We start from the raw sequence: 20147 nt of genomic DNA, 5'->3' as shown, positions 1-20147 counted from the left end.
CCAAACAGCATTTCATTCACATACCTGATCATCATGGTGGCCTAATATTGTCAATATATGTTTTATTTGACTATATTGCATAGAAATATTCCTAAATTTAAGTTAAATGCTACTTTTTGAACAGAATGCATTGTAGCTCGTTAGCTTCCGTATAGTCCATGCGTTCTACGTATGACATCAGACGGAAATGACGTCGACAGTAATCACGTGAACTGATCAGACATGTGCTGATATTCGTTAATCTTTCTCAAATTTTGAGTATTAATATCTCCCAAATTTTGGCATCATTTACTTACCCTCAAGTTGTTCTAAACCTGTATGAGTTTCTTTCTTCTGTTGATCACATAGGAAGATATGTAGAAGAATGTTGATAATCAAGCAGTTGATGGTAGCCATTGACTTCCATTGTATTTTTTTCCTATTATGGAAGTCAATGGCTACCGTCAACTGTCTGATTAACAACATTCTTCTACATATCTTCATTTGTGTTCAACAGAAGAAAGAAACTCATACAGGTTTAGAACAACTTGAGGGTAAGTGATGACAACATTTTCATTTTTGGGTCAACCATCCCTTTAAAATCATCAATAAAAGACATGACCAAAAGCTTGCTATAGTCGTCCTTCCGTCTAATGTGACGTTAGATCATATTAGTGAAATGAACAGCAGTAAATTAATTGAGTAAATGTCCTCAGACTTACATGAGAATGAGATTGAAGCTTCTTTCTTAAACTCCTCTGAGAAAATGTTGTTTTCTGGATCCGGATCCTCAAGTGAAACATTTCTCTGAATGATGTCTCATATATTCCTGCCATTGTGTCTTCAAAACATTTTGACTTAAGGTTTGTTTGTTTGTTTTTCACAAAAAAAAAAAAAAAGAAAAAAGAAAAAGATTGCAGAGCTTCCAACAACATCCTCATTCTGACCTACAGGGAAAAAAGAAAGAATTGAAACCAACAGGGAAATACAGCCTGGATTTTTAAAATGGGTTTTAAAAATGAATAAACAAACAGTTTTTTTACAACAATAAATTACCTGTTTTCCTTTTCATATTTGGTCTCAATAAGTCTCAATTCATAAAGATCTTCCTCACAGTTCCTCTCTCTTGTTTTCATCCTGACAGACTGAACAAGCTCTGAGAGACTCAAGGCTGATAATCCCTGATGAACTGATGGGAGGAGAAACTTGTCAGACTAGATGAGCTGGTTATTGGAACAAGTACAGTGTGTTTTGTGTTTAAAAAATATATATATATATTTATATTATAACTAGTAACATCTTTATTTTGATCACCAGAGAAACTAAAAGAGAGAGAAAGTAGAAGTCCCAAAGTCACAGCTTGTTCGATCTTTGCCTGTTTAATCAGCATGAAGGTTTGGGTGTGTGTTGCTTGTTTCAATTCAGTTGAACTTTTTTAATTCATTGGCACACCTACATCTACACCTACACACACACACACACACTACTGTGATAGATTCAAGATTCAAGTGGCTTTATGCTTTACATCGCCAAAGCATTGCTAACATTAAATTACAGGCATACATGTTTACACACAATTTAAAAACAAAAAAGTTTGATAAAGTAATATTCCAACCAGAAGGAGGAAAAAGGGGGAAACCATGATTTGTTTTATATAAATGTGACTCAGTGTAGATGTACCTGTTGGTTGTGCAGTTTGTGGTCCCATTGAACTGGTTAAACGTTTGTCATGACAGGGCGTCACAAACCTGAATGCCAGGTTTGCATTTCTCTTCTTTTTGACATATTCTTTTGCATTATATTATTGCATACATATTTTGTATTGTGTTTTTGTAGTATATGGGGGAGAAAAAAAAATGCTTTTGATGCCTGTTGTCATCAAACGGTTTCTGAAACACACAGGAGGCATTCAGCTTAATTTTAATCAGTAGTTTGCAGAGCTGTGACGTGATGCCAGTATGACACGTTTCATAAGGAGTGGTGTTGATGTGGAAACTCTCAGCACCATGTTTGTCATACACACAAGTGAGAAGAGTGTTTATGATATCCTGGTGTATCAACAGTATACATATAGTCTGAACAGTAAGGTGTTGTCACATTTAGAACATGTCAATACTCATATTGGCTTTTTACAGCACTTAAAAAACTCAGATCAAGTTAGAATTTGCAAGAAATGGATTGGACAATTATTTCATTCAAATATTTTGAGCAAATCTAGAGGTGTGGAAATCATAATACAGTTTTCTCCTTCACAAACTTCAGCTGACTCTGGCCGTAGATATGTAATTGTTTAGGGTTTTGGCCAGAATTCAGTGAAGATGAACGTGTTACCTAGATTTTATTTCCAATTTTCATACTTAAATACTTTTTAAGACTCTAAATCAACACTTTTCATCTTTTATTTGGAACAAAGGGCCTATCAGAATTCACAGGGAAATCCTTCAGAGACCAAAGCTTTTGGGTCCTTTCTAATTTTTTATTTGACTTCTGCGCAGCAAATATACACACTACATTATTCTGGTTTCAGAGTCATTTGGGGCTCTGCGATTGGGTACCGGCTTGGGTTAGCGTTGAAGAGGGTTCCTGTTCCCCAGTCTGCAGTCTCGCACTGTCCTTATGGTAATCTCATCGTCCGGCAATCATCACGAATCAGTTTCGAACCCATTTCGGCCTTCAGCATTTGCCGGTGATTTCACCAATTAATTGTAAGCCTCTATTTCCCCATTCACTTAAGGACAAACCATTTAATACATGGCAGAGAGCAGGGATTTTGGTTGTCAATGACATCTGTATTGATCACATTTTTCCCAGTTTCACACAGCTGATGCAAAAATTCTCCCTTTCTAATGTACTTTTTTATATAGATATTTGCAATTCCAAAAATTTGTTAAAAATTCATTCCCTGACTTTCCAAATCATATTCTTGAAGTAGCCCTAGACAAAAGGGGTGCATCCCTACATCTTCTATCTGTGCACAACACAGCCTCGTTAAATTAAAATGTATTCACTGTTTTTTCTTTCTTTGTGTTTGGGGTTATGCAGGACGGGATTGGAATAATATATATCGCTGTTTTCTTGTACATGTATCATGTTGTAAAAGTTTCATAAACAGATTAAGCAAAATAAATAAATAAATAAATAAATAGCCACATCACCTGAAAGAGCTTGATTTATAATAGTGTCCTCACATTTTAGGGTGATCACATCCTGATCAAAGCAGATGTGGGACACTGAGAACTTCTCAGACAATGGGCTGAAACAAACTACACAAAATTTGTTTCAGTTCAACATTGACCCCAATGTGCTTTATATGTACTGTGTGTCACAGCAACGCTGCAAACTTTTCACTTACAACCCCATCCTTTTTCTTACATTGACACACCACTCAGCTAGGAAAAGCTTGGAAGGTTAAGAAATATAGTGGAAATAAAGTGTAAGCCTAATTCGTCACAATTCTGTGAGGATTCTAAAGGAACTGAATCAGGCAGTGTCGGCAGGTTCAGTTGTGGCAAATGTGTTGTTTCTGTAACTGAAACAAAGTGCTTAAGTTGTAAGTTTCTAACGTAACTGAAACTGGCTGTGGAGTTGTAAAAATTCTGCAAAGATTCTCAAGTAACCAGATTAACTTAAAGGTTGTATCAGTGATTTCAGGCCCCCAAAAAAATTATCACATTCATCTAATCTTTCCTAACGATCCGCTAGCTGCCCGCCCCATAAGCATTCCGTCAAAAAACTGCGTCTCTGTAGGCAGCCTAGGCTCTGAGATCTGCACACAAAAACAATTGGTTTCACCAACCACTCAAAACCAAAACAAATAGTGTTCCAACCAATTACCGACAGGGGTGGGTGTTGTGAGGTTTTGTGCTTGTGCACGGCTGCACGCGAAGTCGGAGCTGAAGAAGAAGCTGGCTCAAAACCTCACAACACCCTCCCCCTGTCGGTGATTGGTTGGAACACTATTTGTTTTGGTTTTGAGTGGTTGGTGAAACCAATTGTTTTTGTGTGCAGATCTCAGAGCCTAGGCTAACTACAGAGACGCGTTTTTTTGACGGCATGCTTATGGGGCGGGCAGCTAGTGGATCGTTAGGAAAGATTAGATGAATGTGATTAAAAAAAATGTGGGCCTGAAATCACTGATACAACCTTTAATGCAGTTTGGTGCGAGAATTCTATTGAAGGTCCCATGACATGCTACTTTTTGTAGGCTTTAATATAGGCCTTAGTGGTCCCTAGTATTATAGCCACTACAAGCCAGTCCCAGAATGAGCTTCCTTCAGACGGGCCGTTTCGGTGTCTGTAGCCTTAAATGATAATGAGGAGGAGAAAGGCGGCGCAAGATGGTCAAGGCCACACCCACCCTCCAACGGTACCGTGGCGTGCATGTTTACGTTGGATATAGCAATGGCACGAAGACACGCAGTCTTTCAAGCATTTCAGTTTGACCCAGAATCTGATCTGGATGGAGAAGCAACGGATGAAGAAGTTGCAACTCAGCGGCTCCAGCAGGACGTTTCCGAATGGTTAGTTTAAAATATTATGTTTGGATACGGTACTTTATTCGGATGGTTTACAGTTATTATCATGTAGCTAACGCGAACCTACTGTTGCCTTTTCATGAGAGATCTGTAACGTCTGTAATTTATCTTATTACAATTACATCAAGCTCTGCGATCTTGAAATGCGGATATCGCGCGCGCCATATAACCAACAGGAAAACAGTTATCCAAATAACAAAGACGTGTACAACACTCGCGTTACAGTGTGTGTATTCACACACATAAACTGCATAGCTGCATAGATAATGTTACAGCCACATTCTACGTGTAACAATCTAGGTAACCATAAACAGTAAAGCAACACACTTATATATCATTAGTTGACTTACTTGTCCGAGGTGTGTAACGTTAGCTGAGAAGAGAGTGATCCAGACTTTAGTTTCAGACGTTCAGCAAGCCCAGCTCTGTATTGACCCTTTGGTGTTCATTTGTACATCCAATTATTGAGCAATTGTTATGCTTCGCTCGCTCAAAAGCCATGATATCTCTCGTGGACAAACTAAAATCGCGCACGCGCATTCCTACTTCCTAGCGCATTTTCTCATGGGCGGAAAATATTCTCTGGGCGGGCAAAGCAGAGACAGGGGAGGTAACATTTCCTCCTTATGACGTCATAAGGAGGAGATTCAAGATCTGCGCGTATGAGCCTCCATTTTCTCAAAGGCAGAGAAAGATAGCAAAAGCTCGATTTACACCGATTGAAATTTCTAGAAACTTGGGGACCATATACAGGCTAGGGGAACTCATATTAATGTTAAAAAACCTCAGAAAGTGAAAATTTCATGTCATGGGACCTTTAATTAAAGAAGTCTATCGATCCAATCCGCAGTCGATAAAAGCATTACAGGGGAAGGAGAATTGGCCCCTGTGGGTCACTCTTTTCTCCATTTTTTCATTTTATTTTGGAAGACTTACAGTTATGCAAATCATACAAATATAAAACAAAACATGTTTTCACTCAAAAGAAAAGTAAAAAAGAAAATAAAAAAAAGGTAGCTTGCGTCGCTTGCGTCACTTGCGTCTAGTGTCATCCAGGGACGCACATGCTTTGTTGACATATGGAAGATATGTTTGCAATAATTTCTGTTGTTTGGAAAATGTAGTACTTAAAATTTTAAGAAATGGAAATTGAGGGATGTAGACAGGGAAGGTTTAAGCTGTATAATTGCTGGCCACCTGAACTGTCTTCCTGCACTGCCGGGTCTGCCCACGCCATGCCACGGCCCAAGTCCGCCAACGCCCACGCCATGCCACGGCCCAGGTCCACCCACGCCAGGCCACGACCCAGGTGGTGGAGTAATAACTTTCTTTATTGAATCTGTTTGAGATCGATTTAACGCTAGATGTTTTGCTTTCGTAAATTAAGAACATGGCATCTGAGGACTATTTCTCATCTTTCTCAGTTATTTTGCTTTATTTCCAGATTCAATCATAGTCTCGTTCTTACGTGGTAGAGCACGTTCGCACATGCGCAGTCTTCAAAAATGGTGCTTTAAATCTCTTGACAAACTAAAGATGTAAATGACATTTGTATGTATTCTATAAAAGGTACAGATTGTAATGAATGTCAGCTTGCTTATTTTGCTCAAGACAAGGATTTATTAAGTCCACATGTCATGCAAACAAGAAACTATGCTTCTAACCAGAGGTAAAAAGCTGTCGTTCCAACCACACAACTTTGCAAAGACTCGTTGAACTATGCTGATAACGACGGGACTTACAACCATAGTTGGCAAACGATGCTTTTGGGAAACACACCCCAGGCTGACTTTGGTAACCTCTGAATAAGGATGAGAGTCACAGACAGACAAATTTTAGCGTTGATGTCATTCTACGATATAACAAGTGCATTGTGTGTTATAGGAAGTGTTCCTGGTTCCGGATGACAATTTATGCAGCCTAACAATCCTTTTACTGATTTGAATAATAGAAATTGATCATCGTTTATCTTCAGTTTCCTGTTTCCTTTGACTTTATTTCTTGCCAATAATCTGTTTTTATGGACACTGATTCAACCATCACAGCTGTTAGTCTTTATATTCATTATCTTGTGAATATATGCTTTTTGTTTTCAGTCCCTCAGTATTGTTTGTGCACTGCACTCTGTTTCGTGGAGTTTGCTTGTTGTTTTGATTACCTGATTCTCGGTTATTTAATAAACCTTGTGTTGTTTTGATCCTTTTGACATTTATTCATCATCTTTGGTCCCGTCACTCCAACTCGGCCTGTCGACCTGTCGGCTTCGCCTTGGCTCCTCCCTCCCTCGGCTCCACCAGGCTCCCTCGTCCCTCCGGCTCCACCTTGGTCAGCCGTCACCCTGCCTGCGCTGCGAACTTACGAGCCATCCACTGCGCTCAGTCTCTCCATCCCTTCGACTTCAATGGCTCCGCCTTGGTCCTCGGTCGGCACATGTTCAGTCCGACTGGCATTGCGAACATCATAGGAAATAAGGAAGCATCGATAATTCTACATGAAGTAGAGAGGGAAATAGCTGTCAGTGAGCATAGCCCTTCTGCACAGGACTGCAAGGGGATTGACTAAATAAAATGCTGTAAAAAGGAACTGGGGCTCCAGCATTATTATTGAGTTTAATTAGTCCCATGTGTGGTTTACTTGCGGAAGACGCAGCAGTTACATTGCAAATTATCATGATTATGGTTAAATAAGATAAAATACACATATAATATAACCTAATTACATTTACTTTCATATTAAACATGTATCACTCTGTTCAGCACTTTCAAATATGATCAGTTATATTCATTAAATGAATAATACATTTATATATAAATGCACATGGATGTACTTACACATGTGTATTAAATGAAAGTATGGTAATTTAAATTGTATTTATTTACAGAAGCCTTTATTATGTCATCATATCTACTATCTGCATATCTGCATATAAGCCGATTCTACATTTTAACAGGTTAAAAATGACGAGGTGCAAAATGTCAAATGTCAAAAAAACAACAACAAAAAAACACATGGATGAAAGAATCGTTCAAAATAAGATCAATAAGATGCATTTTTTTAAATAGTTGAATTTCTAATGAATGGCAACTGTAAAGTAGACATTTCAGTCCTCTACTGCCCTCTAGAGGCTGAAAACTGTAACTCTCCACTCAATCCACACACTGGAGATCTCTGGTCTAACCACTGGATGGCAGCTGTTACTCTCTTGGTTTCATGTGTTTGGTTGTTCGCTGTAAATGTCACAATCTCCTGAGTTCAATACTCAAAACAAGCCAGAGTTGACAGAGAACATTTATAGTTAGTGAGCATTATGAGACTGAAACTGATCTAAGACATGTAGCGTTTGCAAAGCAACTCTGTAACTGTGAGTTTGTTCAACAGATTTTATGAGACAGGCCTCCTGAGTCACTCCACAGAATCGACCTTGGAGATGTTTGTTTGCAGCCACAGATCTAGAATCAGGTGTTTTAGTGAATGTTTCTCTGCAGTCGTTTCACTGACTCTTGTGTACTTTAGTTACTGAGACCACGATTGTGTTAAACACAGTTTTATCTAAACTACACTGATACTAGGGAATTTTAAGAACAGTCTACACACAATAAAGTAATTTGGGCATCACATCACCAAACAACAATACTCTGCAGCCAATAAAGTGTTGTGGAGATGATAATTTAGTAATCCTCATGTTGGTGATGTTAAAGTTTAGAGCCTAACTTTAGCTATTTAGTATTTACTTCTGGTGATTTTATTTAGGTTTCAAATTTCATAAAGGTTGTGTTCATTTGTGAAGATTATTGTTTGTTTGTTTATTTATTTGATAGGGACAAAGCATGTTAATGAACATTAGTATGAAATACAAAATGTAAACAAGCTGGATTATGGCAACATTATTAATTTACATCCGCAGTCCCTAGGCAGGTTCACACAGAACAAATACTCAGCTAAACACTACAAAGAGACAAATAGCCCAAACAAATTATAAAAATTTCTACAAAAAATGTTTACACAGCTGATTCGTCATAAGCCACTTCTTCAGATGATCTTTAAAAGTGTGATAAGTAGAACATTGTCTTATTGACCCGCGTAAACTATTCCAATATTTTCTTATGTCAGATGACTCTTCACAATTTATTTTGATTTAAATTAGAAGCAAACTAATGAATACACTTTTAATGAAACACACGTCAAGTTAATGTGTTCAAGATCAAACAAGCTCAAATACCTCATGAAAACAGTGGTTATAAACACACAAAATAGGTTTTTATTAATAAAGTGGTGATGATAATAAGGGCAGTAGATGTTGTGGTCAGAGTTTTAGACTTCCTCTGCTTGATGTGGAAGGTTTTTGTCTTCCTGTGTTTTCTTCAGAGCTGCAGTAGATTCATCTTAATGTTGTGTGGAGGGAAACAGAATCATTCTGAAGTGTTTTAATCTCAACAAGAACAACATGAAGATCATTCAGCTTCAGCTCTGTGAGTTTTACATATCAGTATATTTACATGCACTTTACAAACTTAAACTAAATTGTTTTATTTCACTGTTTTAATTAGGTAATACTGAATTTTAATGCATGTTTATTTATTTATTTATATCTTATAGATGTATTAATCTGTTGTCGAGCTGCAGTCTCAGATCAACTCACTGATTTGGGATCAAATGTGACCATAAACTGTGATCTTGATGAAAATGAGGTTTATTGGATTTTACTGAAAACACCAGATCCTCCAACAGTGATTCTACGGTCATTCCCAACACCACAATTACCTATTTACTTAAATAAAACATTTAGAAAGAAATATTCAGTGCAGTTTAAACATTGTCTGGTTATTAATAATGTGACTGTTGATGAATTAGGAGTTTATTACTGTATGAACACACACACACCTCCAAAACTCAGCAACAGCACCAGACTGCACTTCAATGGTGAGTTCATTTACTCCTCTATTGATCAAAACATATTGATGATTAGTGTGAATAAATACATTGGTTATGTACTTCTTCAGGATTTTTAAACACTCATGAACAACATAGTTTTGCACACACAGAGATGAATATGATATAAATATTAAAGTCAGTCAGTTATTACTGTAACTCTGAACACTTTCATTACAGAATCAACTCAAATAACTGAGTGTCACAATCAGACAGTGGTGGAGTTTATTGATCAGAATCAGACACAATGGAAGATTATTATCATCATATCTGGACTGATGAACGGGCTTCTGCTCATTGTGCTGATCGGTGAGAGATTCTTTAATTAAATACATAATAAGCAAATGAGATATACTGTAATCTTTATCAGTTTGACGCTCTTCTCAGGCATGTGAAGTTTTTCATTACTTTAAAAAAAATTATTATTATGGTTTTTAGGTCATGGTCATATGGTCTTCATATTCATATCTTGACCATTTAAGACATAATGATCTACCCTTGAGTAAATATTAAATCTGAATTCCTTGTCTCATTTTTAGTTTTTGCTGTTGGAAAAACAGAACGGTTGGAAAAATATGATCCTGATCTACTTCAGACACGAGTTATATATCAGCCTCATGACCCAAACCGACCAACATCACAATAAGGTCAAAGATGTGAAACCATCATTAATAGTTTTAGTAAAATTCATTACTGTTAATTTCGATAACTGTTTAGAATTCTTGCTGAGCTGTTATTCGAAGAAATCATAGAGCCTTTTGTTTGGATAATTGTTAATATTAATAAAAAGCTGAATGTTAATATTGTTTTCTTTGGTGTTCTTTCAGTTCAGTGACGTGGATGATATTCAGCAAGCGACAGCATCTGTGTTTGATTATATAACATATTCTTAAAATATCATGTGCTTAATGTACTTCATGTCAAGAATAAATATTTTTACATTGTAATATCAGACGCTGGAGACTGGTGCTAATTGTCACAATTTTTACTCAAATAAAAAATTATTTAGAAATATATTACATGCCTTTTTGGCAAAAAACAAAACAAAAACAAAAAACTTTTGAACATTTATTAGTTTGTAAAAAGGCTCATTAAACATGGTCCTTTAGTTATCAATGCATATTAAAGTGTAATTCTTGTAATTTGTGTGTTTTTTTTGGCAAGATGCATTTCCACTTGAGCTTGACAAAGTACAATTACAAACCTTTTCTGTCCTGGGTTTCTCGGCATGATTAACTAGTAGTTGGTTACTAAGGCTAATGCACAGTTATTATTATTAATATTCATGGTTCTTGTCATAAGTGCAACATTTAACACTTAGAGGAATTCTTTTTTGCAATCTAAAAATATTCTCATGAATAAAAAAAATAAGAATCTGATATATAACATGCAATATATACATTTTATTTTACATTTATATGTTATATAGAAATATTTTTGATATATTTGTTAAATGTCATTGTATTCAGCAAAAAAAAAAAAAAAAAAGGCCACCGGCTGCAGAGTGGAAAAACTCAGCTGAGGTTCTAAACCAAAACCAGAAATATGTTCCACTGGTCGGTTCTCTCACCTTTGTCTAGAGTGGATGTTTAACTGAACCAAGTGTCAATACCTTTATATGTTTATCTCAATTCTCACAGTTTTCTTAACCTCAAATGGAAACAGCAGCATTGCCGTAGTCGTACATTGTAGCGCTTCTGTACTTCATACTATCTAGATCTACACATTTCATATCAGAGCATTAGACATCATGTTAAACACCTTCACACTTGATAAGTTTATATTGCTGTGAATGTTCAACAGTTAAAGCAGCTTCACATGAATCTAGGGTCATTCTCAGAGGCTTCAGTTCACACAGAGGAAGAGTGACTGAGCTTTTCCTTTTCAGTTTAAAAGAAAGCTTATGATTTGCATGAAGTGTCTGAATGGCTTTGATGAAAAAAGGACCAACACCAAATTTAATATAAAATATAAATTTCAACACCATATTCTGTAGATGAGATAATAGATTTGAGACTTCATTGAGTCAGACATATTATAACTATAAATCCCACTCTATTCACTTCAATTATTGCAGATACGATGTCTTGTACACACTGTATGAACACAATATTCATTTGACTGATGTGTAATTAGGAATGAATTTTTATTTATTTTTTTGTAAATGATGTTGTCATGAAACACCTGGAGAACTAATCAACATGAAGAACTACAAAGCAAAACACATGACAGGAAATAACATAAAAGTCCACAAACACACAGGGAATTTATATTATGACAGAAGTGCAGTTTTAAGCTTAAAAAAGATCAAATAATCCATAAAGATCTCAAAATATATTTAACAACGTTGAACACAACATGATGAAAGAACACTTGTGGTAAAGACTCATTTGTCCTTTAGCAAACAAGGTTCCTGTCTCAGAGTGTCAAGATCTTATAATGTTATACATTACATTCTGTTATAATTATAATGCAATGCAAATGGCAAGAATATGACAGTACAAAACTTGTCAAAGCTTTGACAATTCAGCTAAATATATATATATAAAAAATAAGAAAAAAAATGCCAGAAAAGTTATGTCTTTTGTTTCCCTCAGTCATGAAAGAAGGGAATAAGGCAGCTTTAATTCTTTTTCTAAAGAGAAATATGATCAAAGTATTACAGGTAACACAATGCAAACCCAGAGCAAAAGCAATGATGTCTCCACACTCTCTGCTGATTCTACAAGAAAAGGTAAAGAAACAAACAACATTATTACACTGTGACAAAGCCAACAGATCCAAACAGCTGCATTCAGACTGAAACATTACTTGTGAACTTCAATCTGATCATTCACTTATTGGATTCAGATTTTATAAAACACTTCAAATTAAAAACGTCATACTTTAATCAACCATTTTTACACCATTGATGGGTTGATTTTATTTGGTTTTACTTCTTTCAACCACATGGAACCACTGTCCATGACTGAACCATGTTCAGACAGAGAGTATTTATATAAGAACTTATTTTTCAAATGTGTTGTTCAGGTGCTCACCTATATGTATCAGCACTGCATATACAAAGATGAAACAACAACTGTAAAAACAGAAGAAGAAAAAAAAAGTGTCTGGAAGTTTAACACAACCAGTCGATCGTCACGCTAGCAACAGCAAAGTCATGGGCTGCGTCTGAAACTGATAAATGCTTTCTTCCGAGGACGCGTTCTAAGGTCGTGAGGCCTCAAGGCATGTCTGAATGGCCGTTTCTGTTTTGAAGTCCATCAAAGTGCATCTATCCATGATAAAAGTGCTTCACACGGCTCTGGGGGGGTTGTGTGTTTGTATTCGTCTGATAGAAGAATGTCATATACACCTAGGATGGCTTGAGGGGGAGTAAATCATGGGCTAATTTTCATTTTTGGGTAAACTATCCCTTTAAGATTAGGTAGTTAACTATTGTTTAAATCGCTCTAAAACTCACTATCAATATAATTTACATAAAACTCAATAATGCTGATTCACATTGATAGCCTGCAGTGCAGCATCAAACACAATTGTTGTAATGGTACTTAAAGAAAAGTGATGCTAACACTAGCTAAAGCATTCAGAAATCATTTAACATACCTGTTATTATTAATATACACATTAATGTGGAATTAGGGAGAAATACTGCTTTTTTAAACAGAAAGTATTGTAAACGTTTCCGCACGGATGTGTTCTATAGATGTCATCAGATGTACAGTAAGTGACGTCAACAGTAACAATTGATGAAATAATCAGACATGCGCAGCCGATGTATTTATTAATCTCAAATTTACTTCAACTTATTCAAGACTCCTGAGTCAGAAGTTGACTTTTGTCATCTGAGAATGCTGAAGTAGACTTTAAAGGAACACGCCAACTTTTTGGGACTTTAGCTTATTCACCGTATCCCCCAGAGTTAGATAATACCCTTTTCATCTCCGTGCGTGCCATAACTCTGTCTGACACACCCACCGCTAGCCTAGCTTAGCACAAAGACTGGAGGTAAATGGCTCCAGCTAGCATACTGCTCCCAATAAGTGACAAAATAACTAACCTTAAAGAGATAGAAATCAAGGGATGTAGACAGGAGAAGGAGAAGGTGAAGGAGGAGAAGGAGAAACCTTGGGAGAAACCAGTCTCAGTCGGGGGGCCAGTTCTCCTCTGACCAATGAACGAACAGTGTGTGATTATTATGATTCAGGCTGCATTTAGAGTCAGAAGTCAAATTCACAAGTCAGAATTCAGATCCGGGATTCCGGATCAGTAGCATTCAAATATTTCATCCTGTTCTTTTTGCTTGAAGATCAGATTCATCATGCTGGTATGGAGCCAAAGCCAATCACCATCATCCATTCCCGCATCACACCTGTCACTCAGCCCAACCCAGAGCCCAGCCAGCCATCACCCCGCACCACGGACACGATGCCAGAGCCAACCACGGATGGGAAGCTTCCGCCCGTCGCGACAGAGGAGCATGTTAGGATAACAGCGCCAACCATCGGCCCAGAGCCGAAGCACCGGCAGCTGGTCCCATCATTCCACCTCGGCCCGTCAACCTGTCGGCTCCATCAGAGACCCTCGACCCTCCGGCTCCACCAGGCTCCCTCGTCCCTCCGGCTTCACCTTGGTCAGCCGTCACCCTGCCTGCGCTACAAACTTAAGAGCCATCCACTGCGCTCAGTCTCTCCACCCCTTCGACTTCAACGGCTCCGCCTTGGTCCTCGTCGGTACATGTTCAGTCCGATTGGCATTGCGAACAATGTCAATTGGTTTATGTGCGGAAGACGCAGCAGTTACATTGCAAAATATCATGATTATGGTTAAATAAGATAAAATACACATATAATATTAAAGCTGCAAGCAGCATTTATCGGGGTTCAAGCAGTTAAGGCCTTTAAGGACTTTAAGCACAAAAGCATCAAAAGTTGTTAAGTTTTACACCACGTGATTACAGAGCCATAAAACTCATTAGCGCCAACTAGTGGCCGATTTCTTTCAAAACTCTTACAGACCTCTAGGGCCATGAGTCGAACATGCCCATCGAGTTTCGTTCCGATTGGCCTCCGTTAACCTTGTCTAATAGGTGCTCAAATTTCATTGGTCGATGGCGGCCATGTTTTTCGAGATACGCCAACGTCCTCATAGACATACATGGCACCTTGGACCAAGACACTGCATACCAATTTTCAAGTCAATTGGACTAACGGTCAGGTGGTTATAGCCTGTTTTATGTTTGGAACATGTTTTGTTCCTCGCGGAGTACCTCTGGAATGCTTCTGCGGAGGTTTATTGTTTTATCCGCAGCAATAAAGTTTGTCAGCGTCTAAATGGATCGCGCTCTGGATCACTAACAGGAATTATTCTCGTCATGTATACACTTAACTTGATGAAAAGCGGGATTGACGCACTGCAAGCAGAGAGATGATTTCTGGCTGCCTCCGCAAAAATTGTCTTCGGCGGACAGCCCGCTGTCTTTGGAACGATTTTTTTCAAACAAAACCAAAGGTTAAAAAAAAAAAAAGAACAAATGTGAAGCGAGCAATTCTATCCATTTTGACGCCTTTTCATTCATAGCGGTTACCAAGCAACACGATTACGCACCAGCTGCAACTTGATGACACAAGCATACTGCGGTTCGGATACAAATAATATGTGAACACAAGTCCATCGGGGGCAGGGGGGGAGCAATCGAACTCGGGTTAGGAACAGGCAATCGAACCAAGTGTGAAAGCGCCCTTAGTCTAGTTTTAGTCAATGAAAATTGTATTTTAGTCTCTTTTTAGAAATGCAATTCTATTTAACCCAGTGAATATAGTGTATCACTATGGAAAAATAGCGAAAATAGTGAACAGAAAAGTAACACTCGTCTCATTCGTGGAGGTTGAAAAACAAGTTCTTTCTGACATCCAAGATTTACTGTATTAATTTAAATGCAAAAGAAAAGGCATGAGAGTTGGTTGTTTTTGTCAATTTTAAGTTTTAATTTAAAATATTTGTCATTTTAATATAACTATATGGCTAAATATTTTACCACTTGCTAATAAATCTAGATAGAAGTAGTGCATTGAATACATTGTTTAAATTGTGCTTAAAAGTGAATTACGACCATTAAAGAGTATGTGTGTACAAAGAGAATCGTAATGCTGACAAAACTTTTTTTAAATAAAAGTATTTGATAACTTCTGGATTTGAAATAAAAATAGTGAGCATGTGTTTGTGGTTCAGCCGTGGATCAGTTACGCACTGCAAACGCAGCATATGTGAAAGCACTATAGCGAGTGCTGCTCCTGCACCGCATATGCACTGCACACGGAGTATGGGCCCTATCTTGCACCCAGCGCAATTGACTTTGTACACCGACGCCTTTATCATTCCTATTTTGCACCCGCGCACAGCGGACTTTTCCCTCCACAGACGCACGTCGGTTAACTAAGAAATACACTTGCGCTCCCGGGGGCGGTTCAGCGCAAAGAGGAGGCGTGTTCCGGCGCAAACGTTCCCTCATGCTATTTTGCACGTTTAGAAAACAATTCCGCCACTAACTGAAAAAATCTAGTTTAAAGTCAGTGGCGCGTTGCACATGTTATTCTTATGCTATTTTAAGGGCGCATGCTTGGCCATAATCAATGTAGCGTGTGCACAACGCACATACACTTTGATTCTCTCACACAGAAGTAGTGATCGACCGATGTATCGGTTTACCGATATTTTTACCGATATTTAAGCATTTTCCCATAATCGGGTATCGGTTTTGTAATATCGGATTCGCCGATAAACGGCGCCATCTTGTGGCCGTTTTGAGAATTCCGCCATTGCAGCCCGCGTCTGAGGAGATCAGTCAACAACAACTCTCTGTGCACAGGTAAAACATATGTTCTGCTTGCTTTGCTTTAATTTTTCAACTTTATTTAACATAACAGACATGCAGAAATGAGATTTGAGACATGAATGCCTGATATAGCCTAGTTTATTTATGCAGCTTGGTTCTAAAAAATTGAGACGAACTCATGGAGTCACGTAGCGTAATCCGTCATGTCCTGCCCCAATAAAGACGTAACTTTACATGAATTAAATAAAACAGACATGAATGAGTGCATGTTGAAAATAAAAGCACTGAATTTAATTCTCTATCAGTTGTATTTGCTCACCATTAGTCTCGAGAAAAAAGTTCGTTCATATTGCTGAGCACTCACTGGGTTGATGATCAGGATGCTCACGGCCACTGAATGAAACTTTTGACAAGATTATCTTGTTTAAACATCCTAGATTATATTATTTACTACATAGCAATTATTTCGCTAATAACGTTACACATCTAAATATACCGCTTTGTGGAAATTAATTATTTATTATCTCCACGCGCGATCGCGGTTGAGTTCTGTGTAAAATAAATGCATAGATAAACAGCACTTTTGTCAGTTGGCATTTCATGATCTAGATTCAGTCTAGATCATGAAATGTCAACTGACAAAGTGCTGTTTATATAGTCTCGAAAAAAAAAAGTTTGTTCATATTGCTGCGCACTCACTGGGTTGATGACCAGGAATGCTCAAGCACGGCTACTGCATGAAACTTTTGACAAGATTATCTCGTTTAAACAACCTAAATTATATTATCATTTACTGCATAACCATTATTTCGCTAATACAAATCTAAATAAATACCGCTCTGTGGAAATTAATTATTTATTATGTCCACGCGCGATCGCGGTTGAGTAAGTTATATAGTTCTGTGTAAACGCATAGATAAACAGCACTTTGTCAGAAAGGATTTCATGATCTAGACCGACAAAAACATTATTAATAATTAATAACATACTAGTTGGAAAATGCAAATATGCTGTTTTGTTTGTTACTTTCCTGATAATGTTATATTCCAGCTAATATTATTCAGTGAATTAATATTACCCAGTGAATCCTCACTCTTTAAACCTATTAAACGGCACATAAACCTTCTAAAACTGTTTAAAATGAATTACATTTCAATACAAAATACAATACAAAAAATACCTCCAACATGTGGAACCACTTAAAGATACATCACTCAACTATCTTTGAATATATGTTAGAATAATTTTTGTGCTTTATTTTTTACCTCATCAAAGCTTTTATTTTTAAACAAAGACACTTAGTAACAATGCACTTTATTTTTTGGACTCAGACCCCTCTATTTATTTGTGTATAAATATAAAGTTTTTTATGTATGCAAGGAGGGAGTGATTGTTATAAATAAAATTGTTTGTTCAGTTCATTTGTGTTGTAATAATTGTGTCAAAACCAGAAGTATAACAGTAAATAAATATCGGTTCTGCATATCTGTAATCGGCACATAAACATGCAAATAATCGGTATCGGTATCGGTTATAAAAAATCAATATCGGTCGATCACTACACAGAAGCAGCCGTTTTCATTTTTGCAAATCATACATTACGATAGATAGATAGATAGATAGATAGATAGATGGATAAATTATAAAAGCATACTTCTAGTTTACACATTTACCCAAATTATCATACGCCTGTTTAATCGAAGTTAATTTGGGTGTGTTTCTCCATCCCCAATGTCACTTCTCTGTGTTTTACGGCCCTGACGAGAACGTCGGTCTCCTCGGCTGTGAACCGCTGCTGGCGCGCGTCTGGCAAATCCACCGTTATAATAGGAATCCGCTATAGAATAAGCGCGTCTGCTCTTAAAGGGAATGTGAGATGACGCTCTGATTGGTTTATTTCACGTTACGCCCAAACCACACCTATGAGTAATGAAGCTACTGCAGACCAACACATTTTAGATTTGCGTTGAGCGCAAGAGTAATTTATCCCGCCGGTATAATAGCAACAGCGCCCAAGACCCGGCCACAAAGTTACTTGCGTTTCGCGCTTGATACTTGCGTTTCAGATCGTTAAAATCGGGCCCTATGTGTGAAACGGGCGTCAGACTTAACTTTGTTTGTTGTCGTTTACGCTAACTCACCGCAGCTGCATCTTCTAAATAATGCCGCGAGTGGGGCTTGAGGAAGTGACGTCGTCTGCGCAGTGCGCCCTGATGCAGCCCCTGAAGTGAGACACGGGAAACAGAAATACTGCAAAATAATAATAATAATAATAATAATGTGACTAAACGAGACGAAATAGCGTCATAACATTTCATCTCGTTTTGGTCAACGAAAATGAAGAGACATTTTAACATAGTTTTTATTTTGTAAAACCACATTTAGTCTCGTTTTTATTCGTCAACAATATTGCATTATACATTTAATTATAGTTATTGTCACATGACCAGCATTTACGTTGCGTCTCGTTTTCGTCACGTGGTTCGTTGACGACAATATTTAGTTATAATTTTTGTTGACGAAAGAAATACTAGTAATCCGATATCGGATTTGACTCAAAAGACAATGTGATTCATCATTCCTTCCAATTAACCACCTTATCTTTGTATAGTAAAATAGTATGTTCAACAACATGAATAACGACGTAGCTGACCAGAGTTCGTGAATCAAATGATTCAGTTTAAAGAGTTGTTCAGACTTCTCTCGATCAGTTGAAGTCTCTCCATTTCAGATGTAAAAATAAATAAATTTATTTCACAAATTAAAAGTCCTGTGAGTCCGAAAAACAAAAGAAAATTGTAATTATCCTACCAGTTGATGGTTTCAAATTATGGTTCAAAGTGGAAACCGGTCCATGGGCACTGGTCAGCTAGCCATGTGTGCATATTTAATTGTATTCAATAGGCAGGCGATTCACCTCCGATTATTTATGGCACAAAACAGGATCTCACTTGCCGATCACGTTCACATAGGAAAAAAAACAGAACAAGAAAACGCAGCCTTGGAAAACACAAGGCAAACGTACAATAATTCATTTCTGATTCAACATTTCAGTAACAAATCATATACATGCGCAGTTCAAATGACACATTAATCGAACTTTTCGACAGTTACTTAACACAGACACTCATTAATCACTCAATGGGTCTCATTCATGAAATCGTAAATATACGAGTAAATATGTGAGTGATTTGCGCGTAAAGGCGACATTCCCGAAAATTCTTCTCCTGATTCAGAAATACTTCGTAAACGTCAGATGTGATAGTGAAGTGTGTGTGTGTGTGTGTGTGTGTGTGTGTGTGTGTGTGTGTGTGTGTGTGTGTGTGTGTGTGTGTGTGTGTGTGTGTGTGTGTGTGTGTGTGTGTGTGTGTGTGTGTAATGAATTCCAATCAGTTGTAAATGGGACGCGTGTGCACGCTCATTCTCTAAATTACCATAAATCCCGCCCATTAAAACCGACTGAAAACTATAGGCTATATGGGCATCATATTATGACACCAAACGAAGGATTTCAACTTGTCTTCTCAAAAACGAATGAAGAAGAGAAATTTCTCAGATGCAGAAATTGAAGTTTATTATCAGAAGTTCATTCAAAACGCCACATTTTGTTTTCAAGCGTACATAGTGGCGTATCAGGCCTAAAAAAAAGGAAGCTTGGCAGCATAGATGCAGTTAATGGAGTTTCATCTGTTAATCGAACAGTCCTAGAAGTGAAAAGAAAATGGTTTGACATGAAGCTTGACTGCATTATTTGTGACTTGCGGACTTGTAAAAGAATAAACAGCTTGAATAAAAAAATTAAATAAAAAAAACTTGCAGACTTTTGTTCCGTTTGCAGATGGCTCTCGTAATTACTGGCTGTCGTAATA

The 20147-nt window shown here is 37.4% G+C and overlaps 2 protein-coding genes across 3 annotated transcripts in view; both read right to left on the bottom strand.

The window, feature by feature from the left end:
• Nucleotides 1–390, bottom strand: part of LOC309475523 (CD276 antigen homolog) — a 61253-nt gene extending 60863 nt beyond the window's left edge. The window contains exon 1 of one of the 2 annotated variants that reach the window (XM_082138354.1): nt 25–390. In XM_082138354.1, coding sequence (XP_081994480.1) covers nt 25–35 — 11 coding nt within the window. In that variant the 5' untranslated portion in view covers nt 36–390. The remainder of the gene's footprint in view (nt 1–24) is intronic. The other variant, XM_082138356.1, reaches the window with a different exon arrangement.
• The window catches only part of LOC309475527 (ICOS ligand-like), a 104707-nt gene that overhangs the window by 1692 nt on the left and 82868 nt on the right, over nt 1–20147 (bottom strand). The window lies entirely within an intron of this gene.

The sequence above is a fragment of the Leuciscus leuciscus genome (genome assembly GCF_965113295.1).
Source record: "Leuciscus leuciscus genome assembly, chromosome: 15".
Classification (NCBI taxonomy): domain Eukaryota; kingdom Metazoa; phylum Chordata; class Actinopteri; order Cypriniformes; family Leuciscidae; genus Leuciscus; species Leuciscus leuciscus.
The sequence above is the reverse complement of the archived record's forward strand: the minus strand, read 5'-3'. Positions and strand labels throughout refer to the sequence as shown.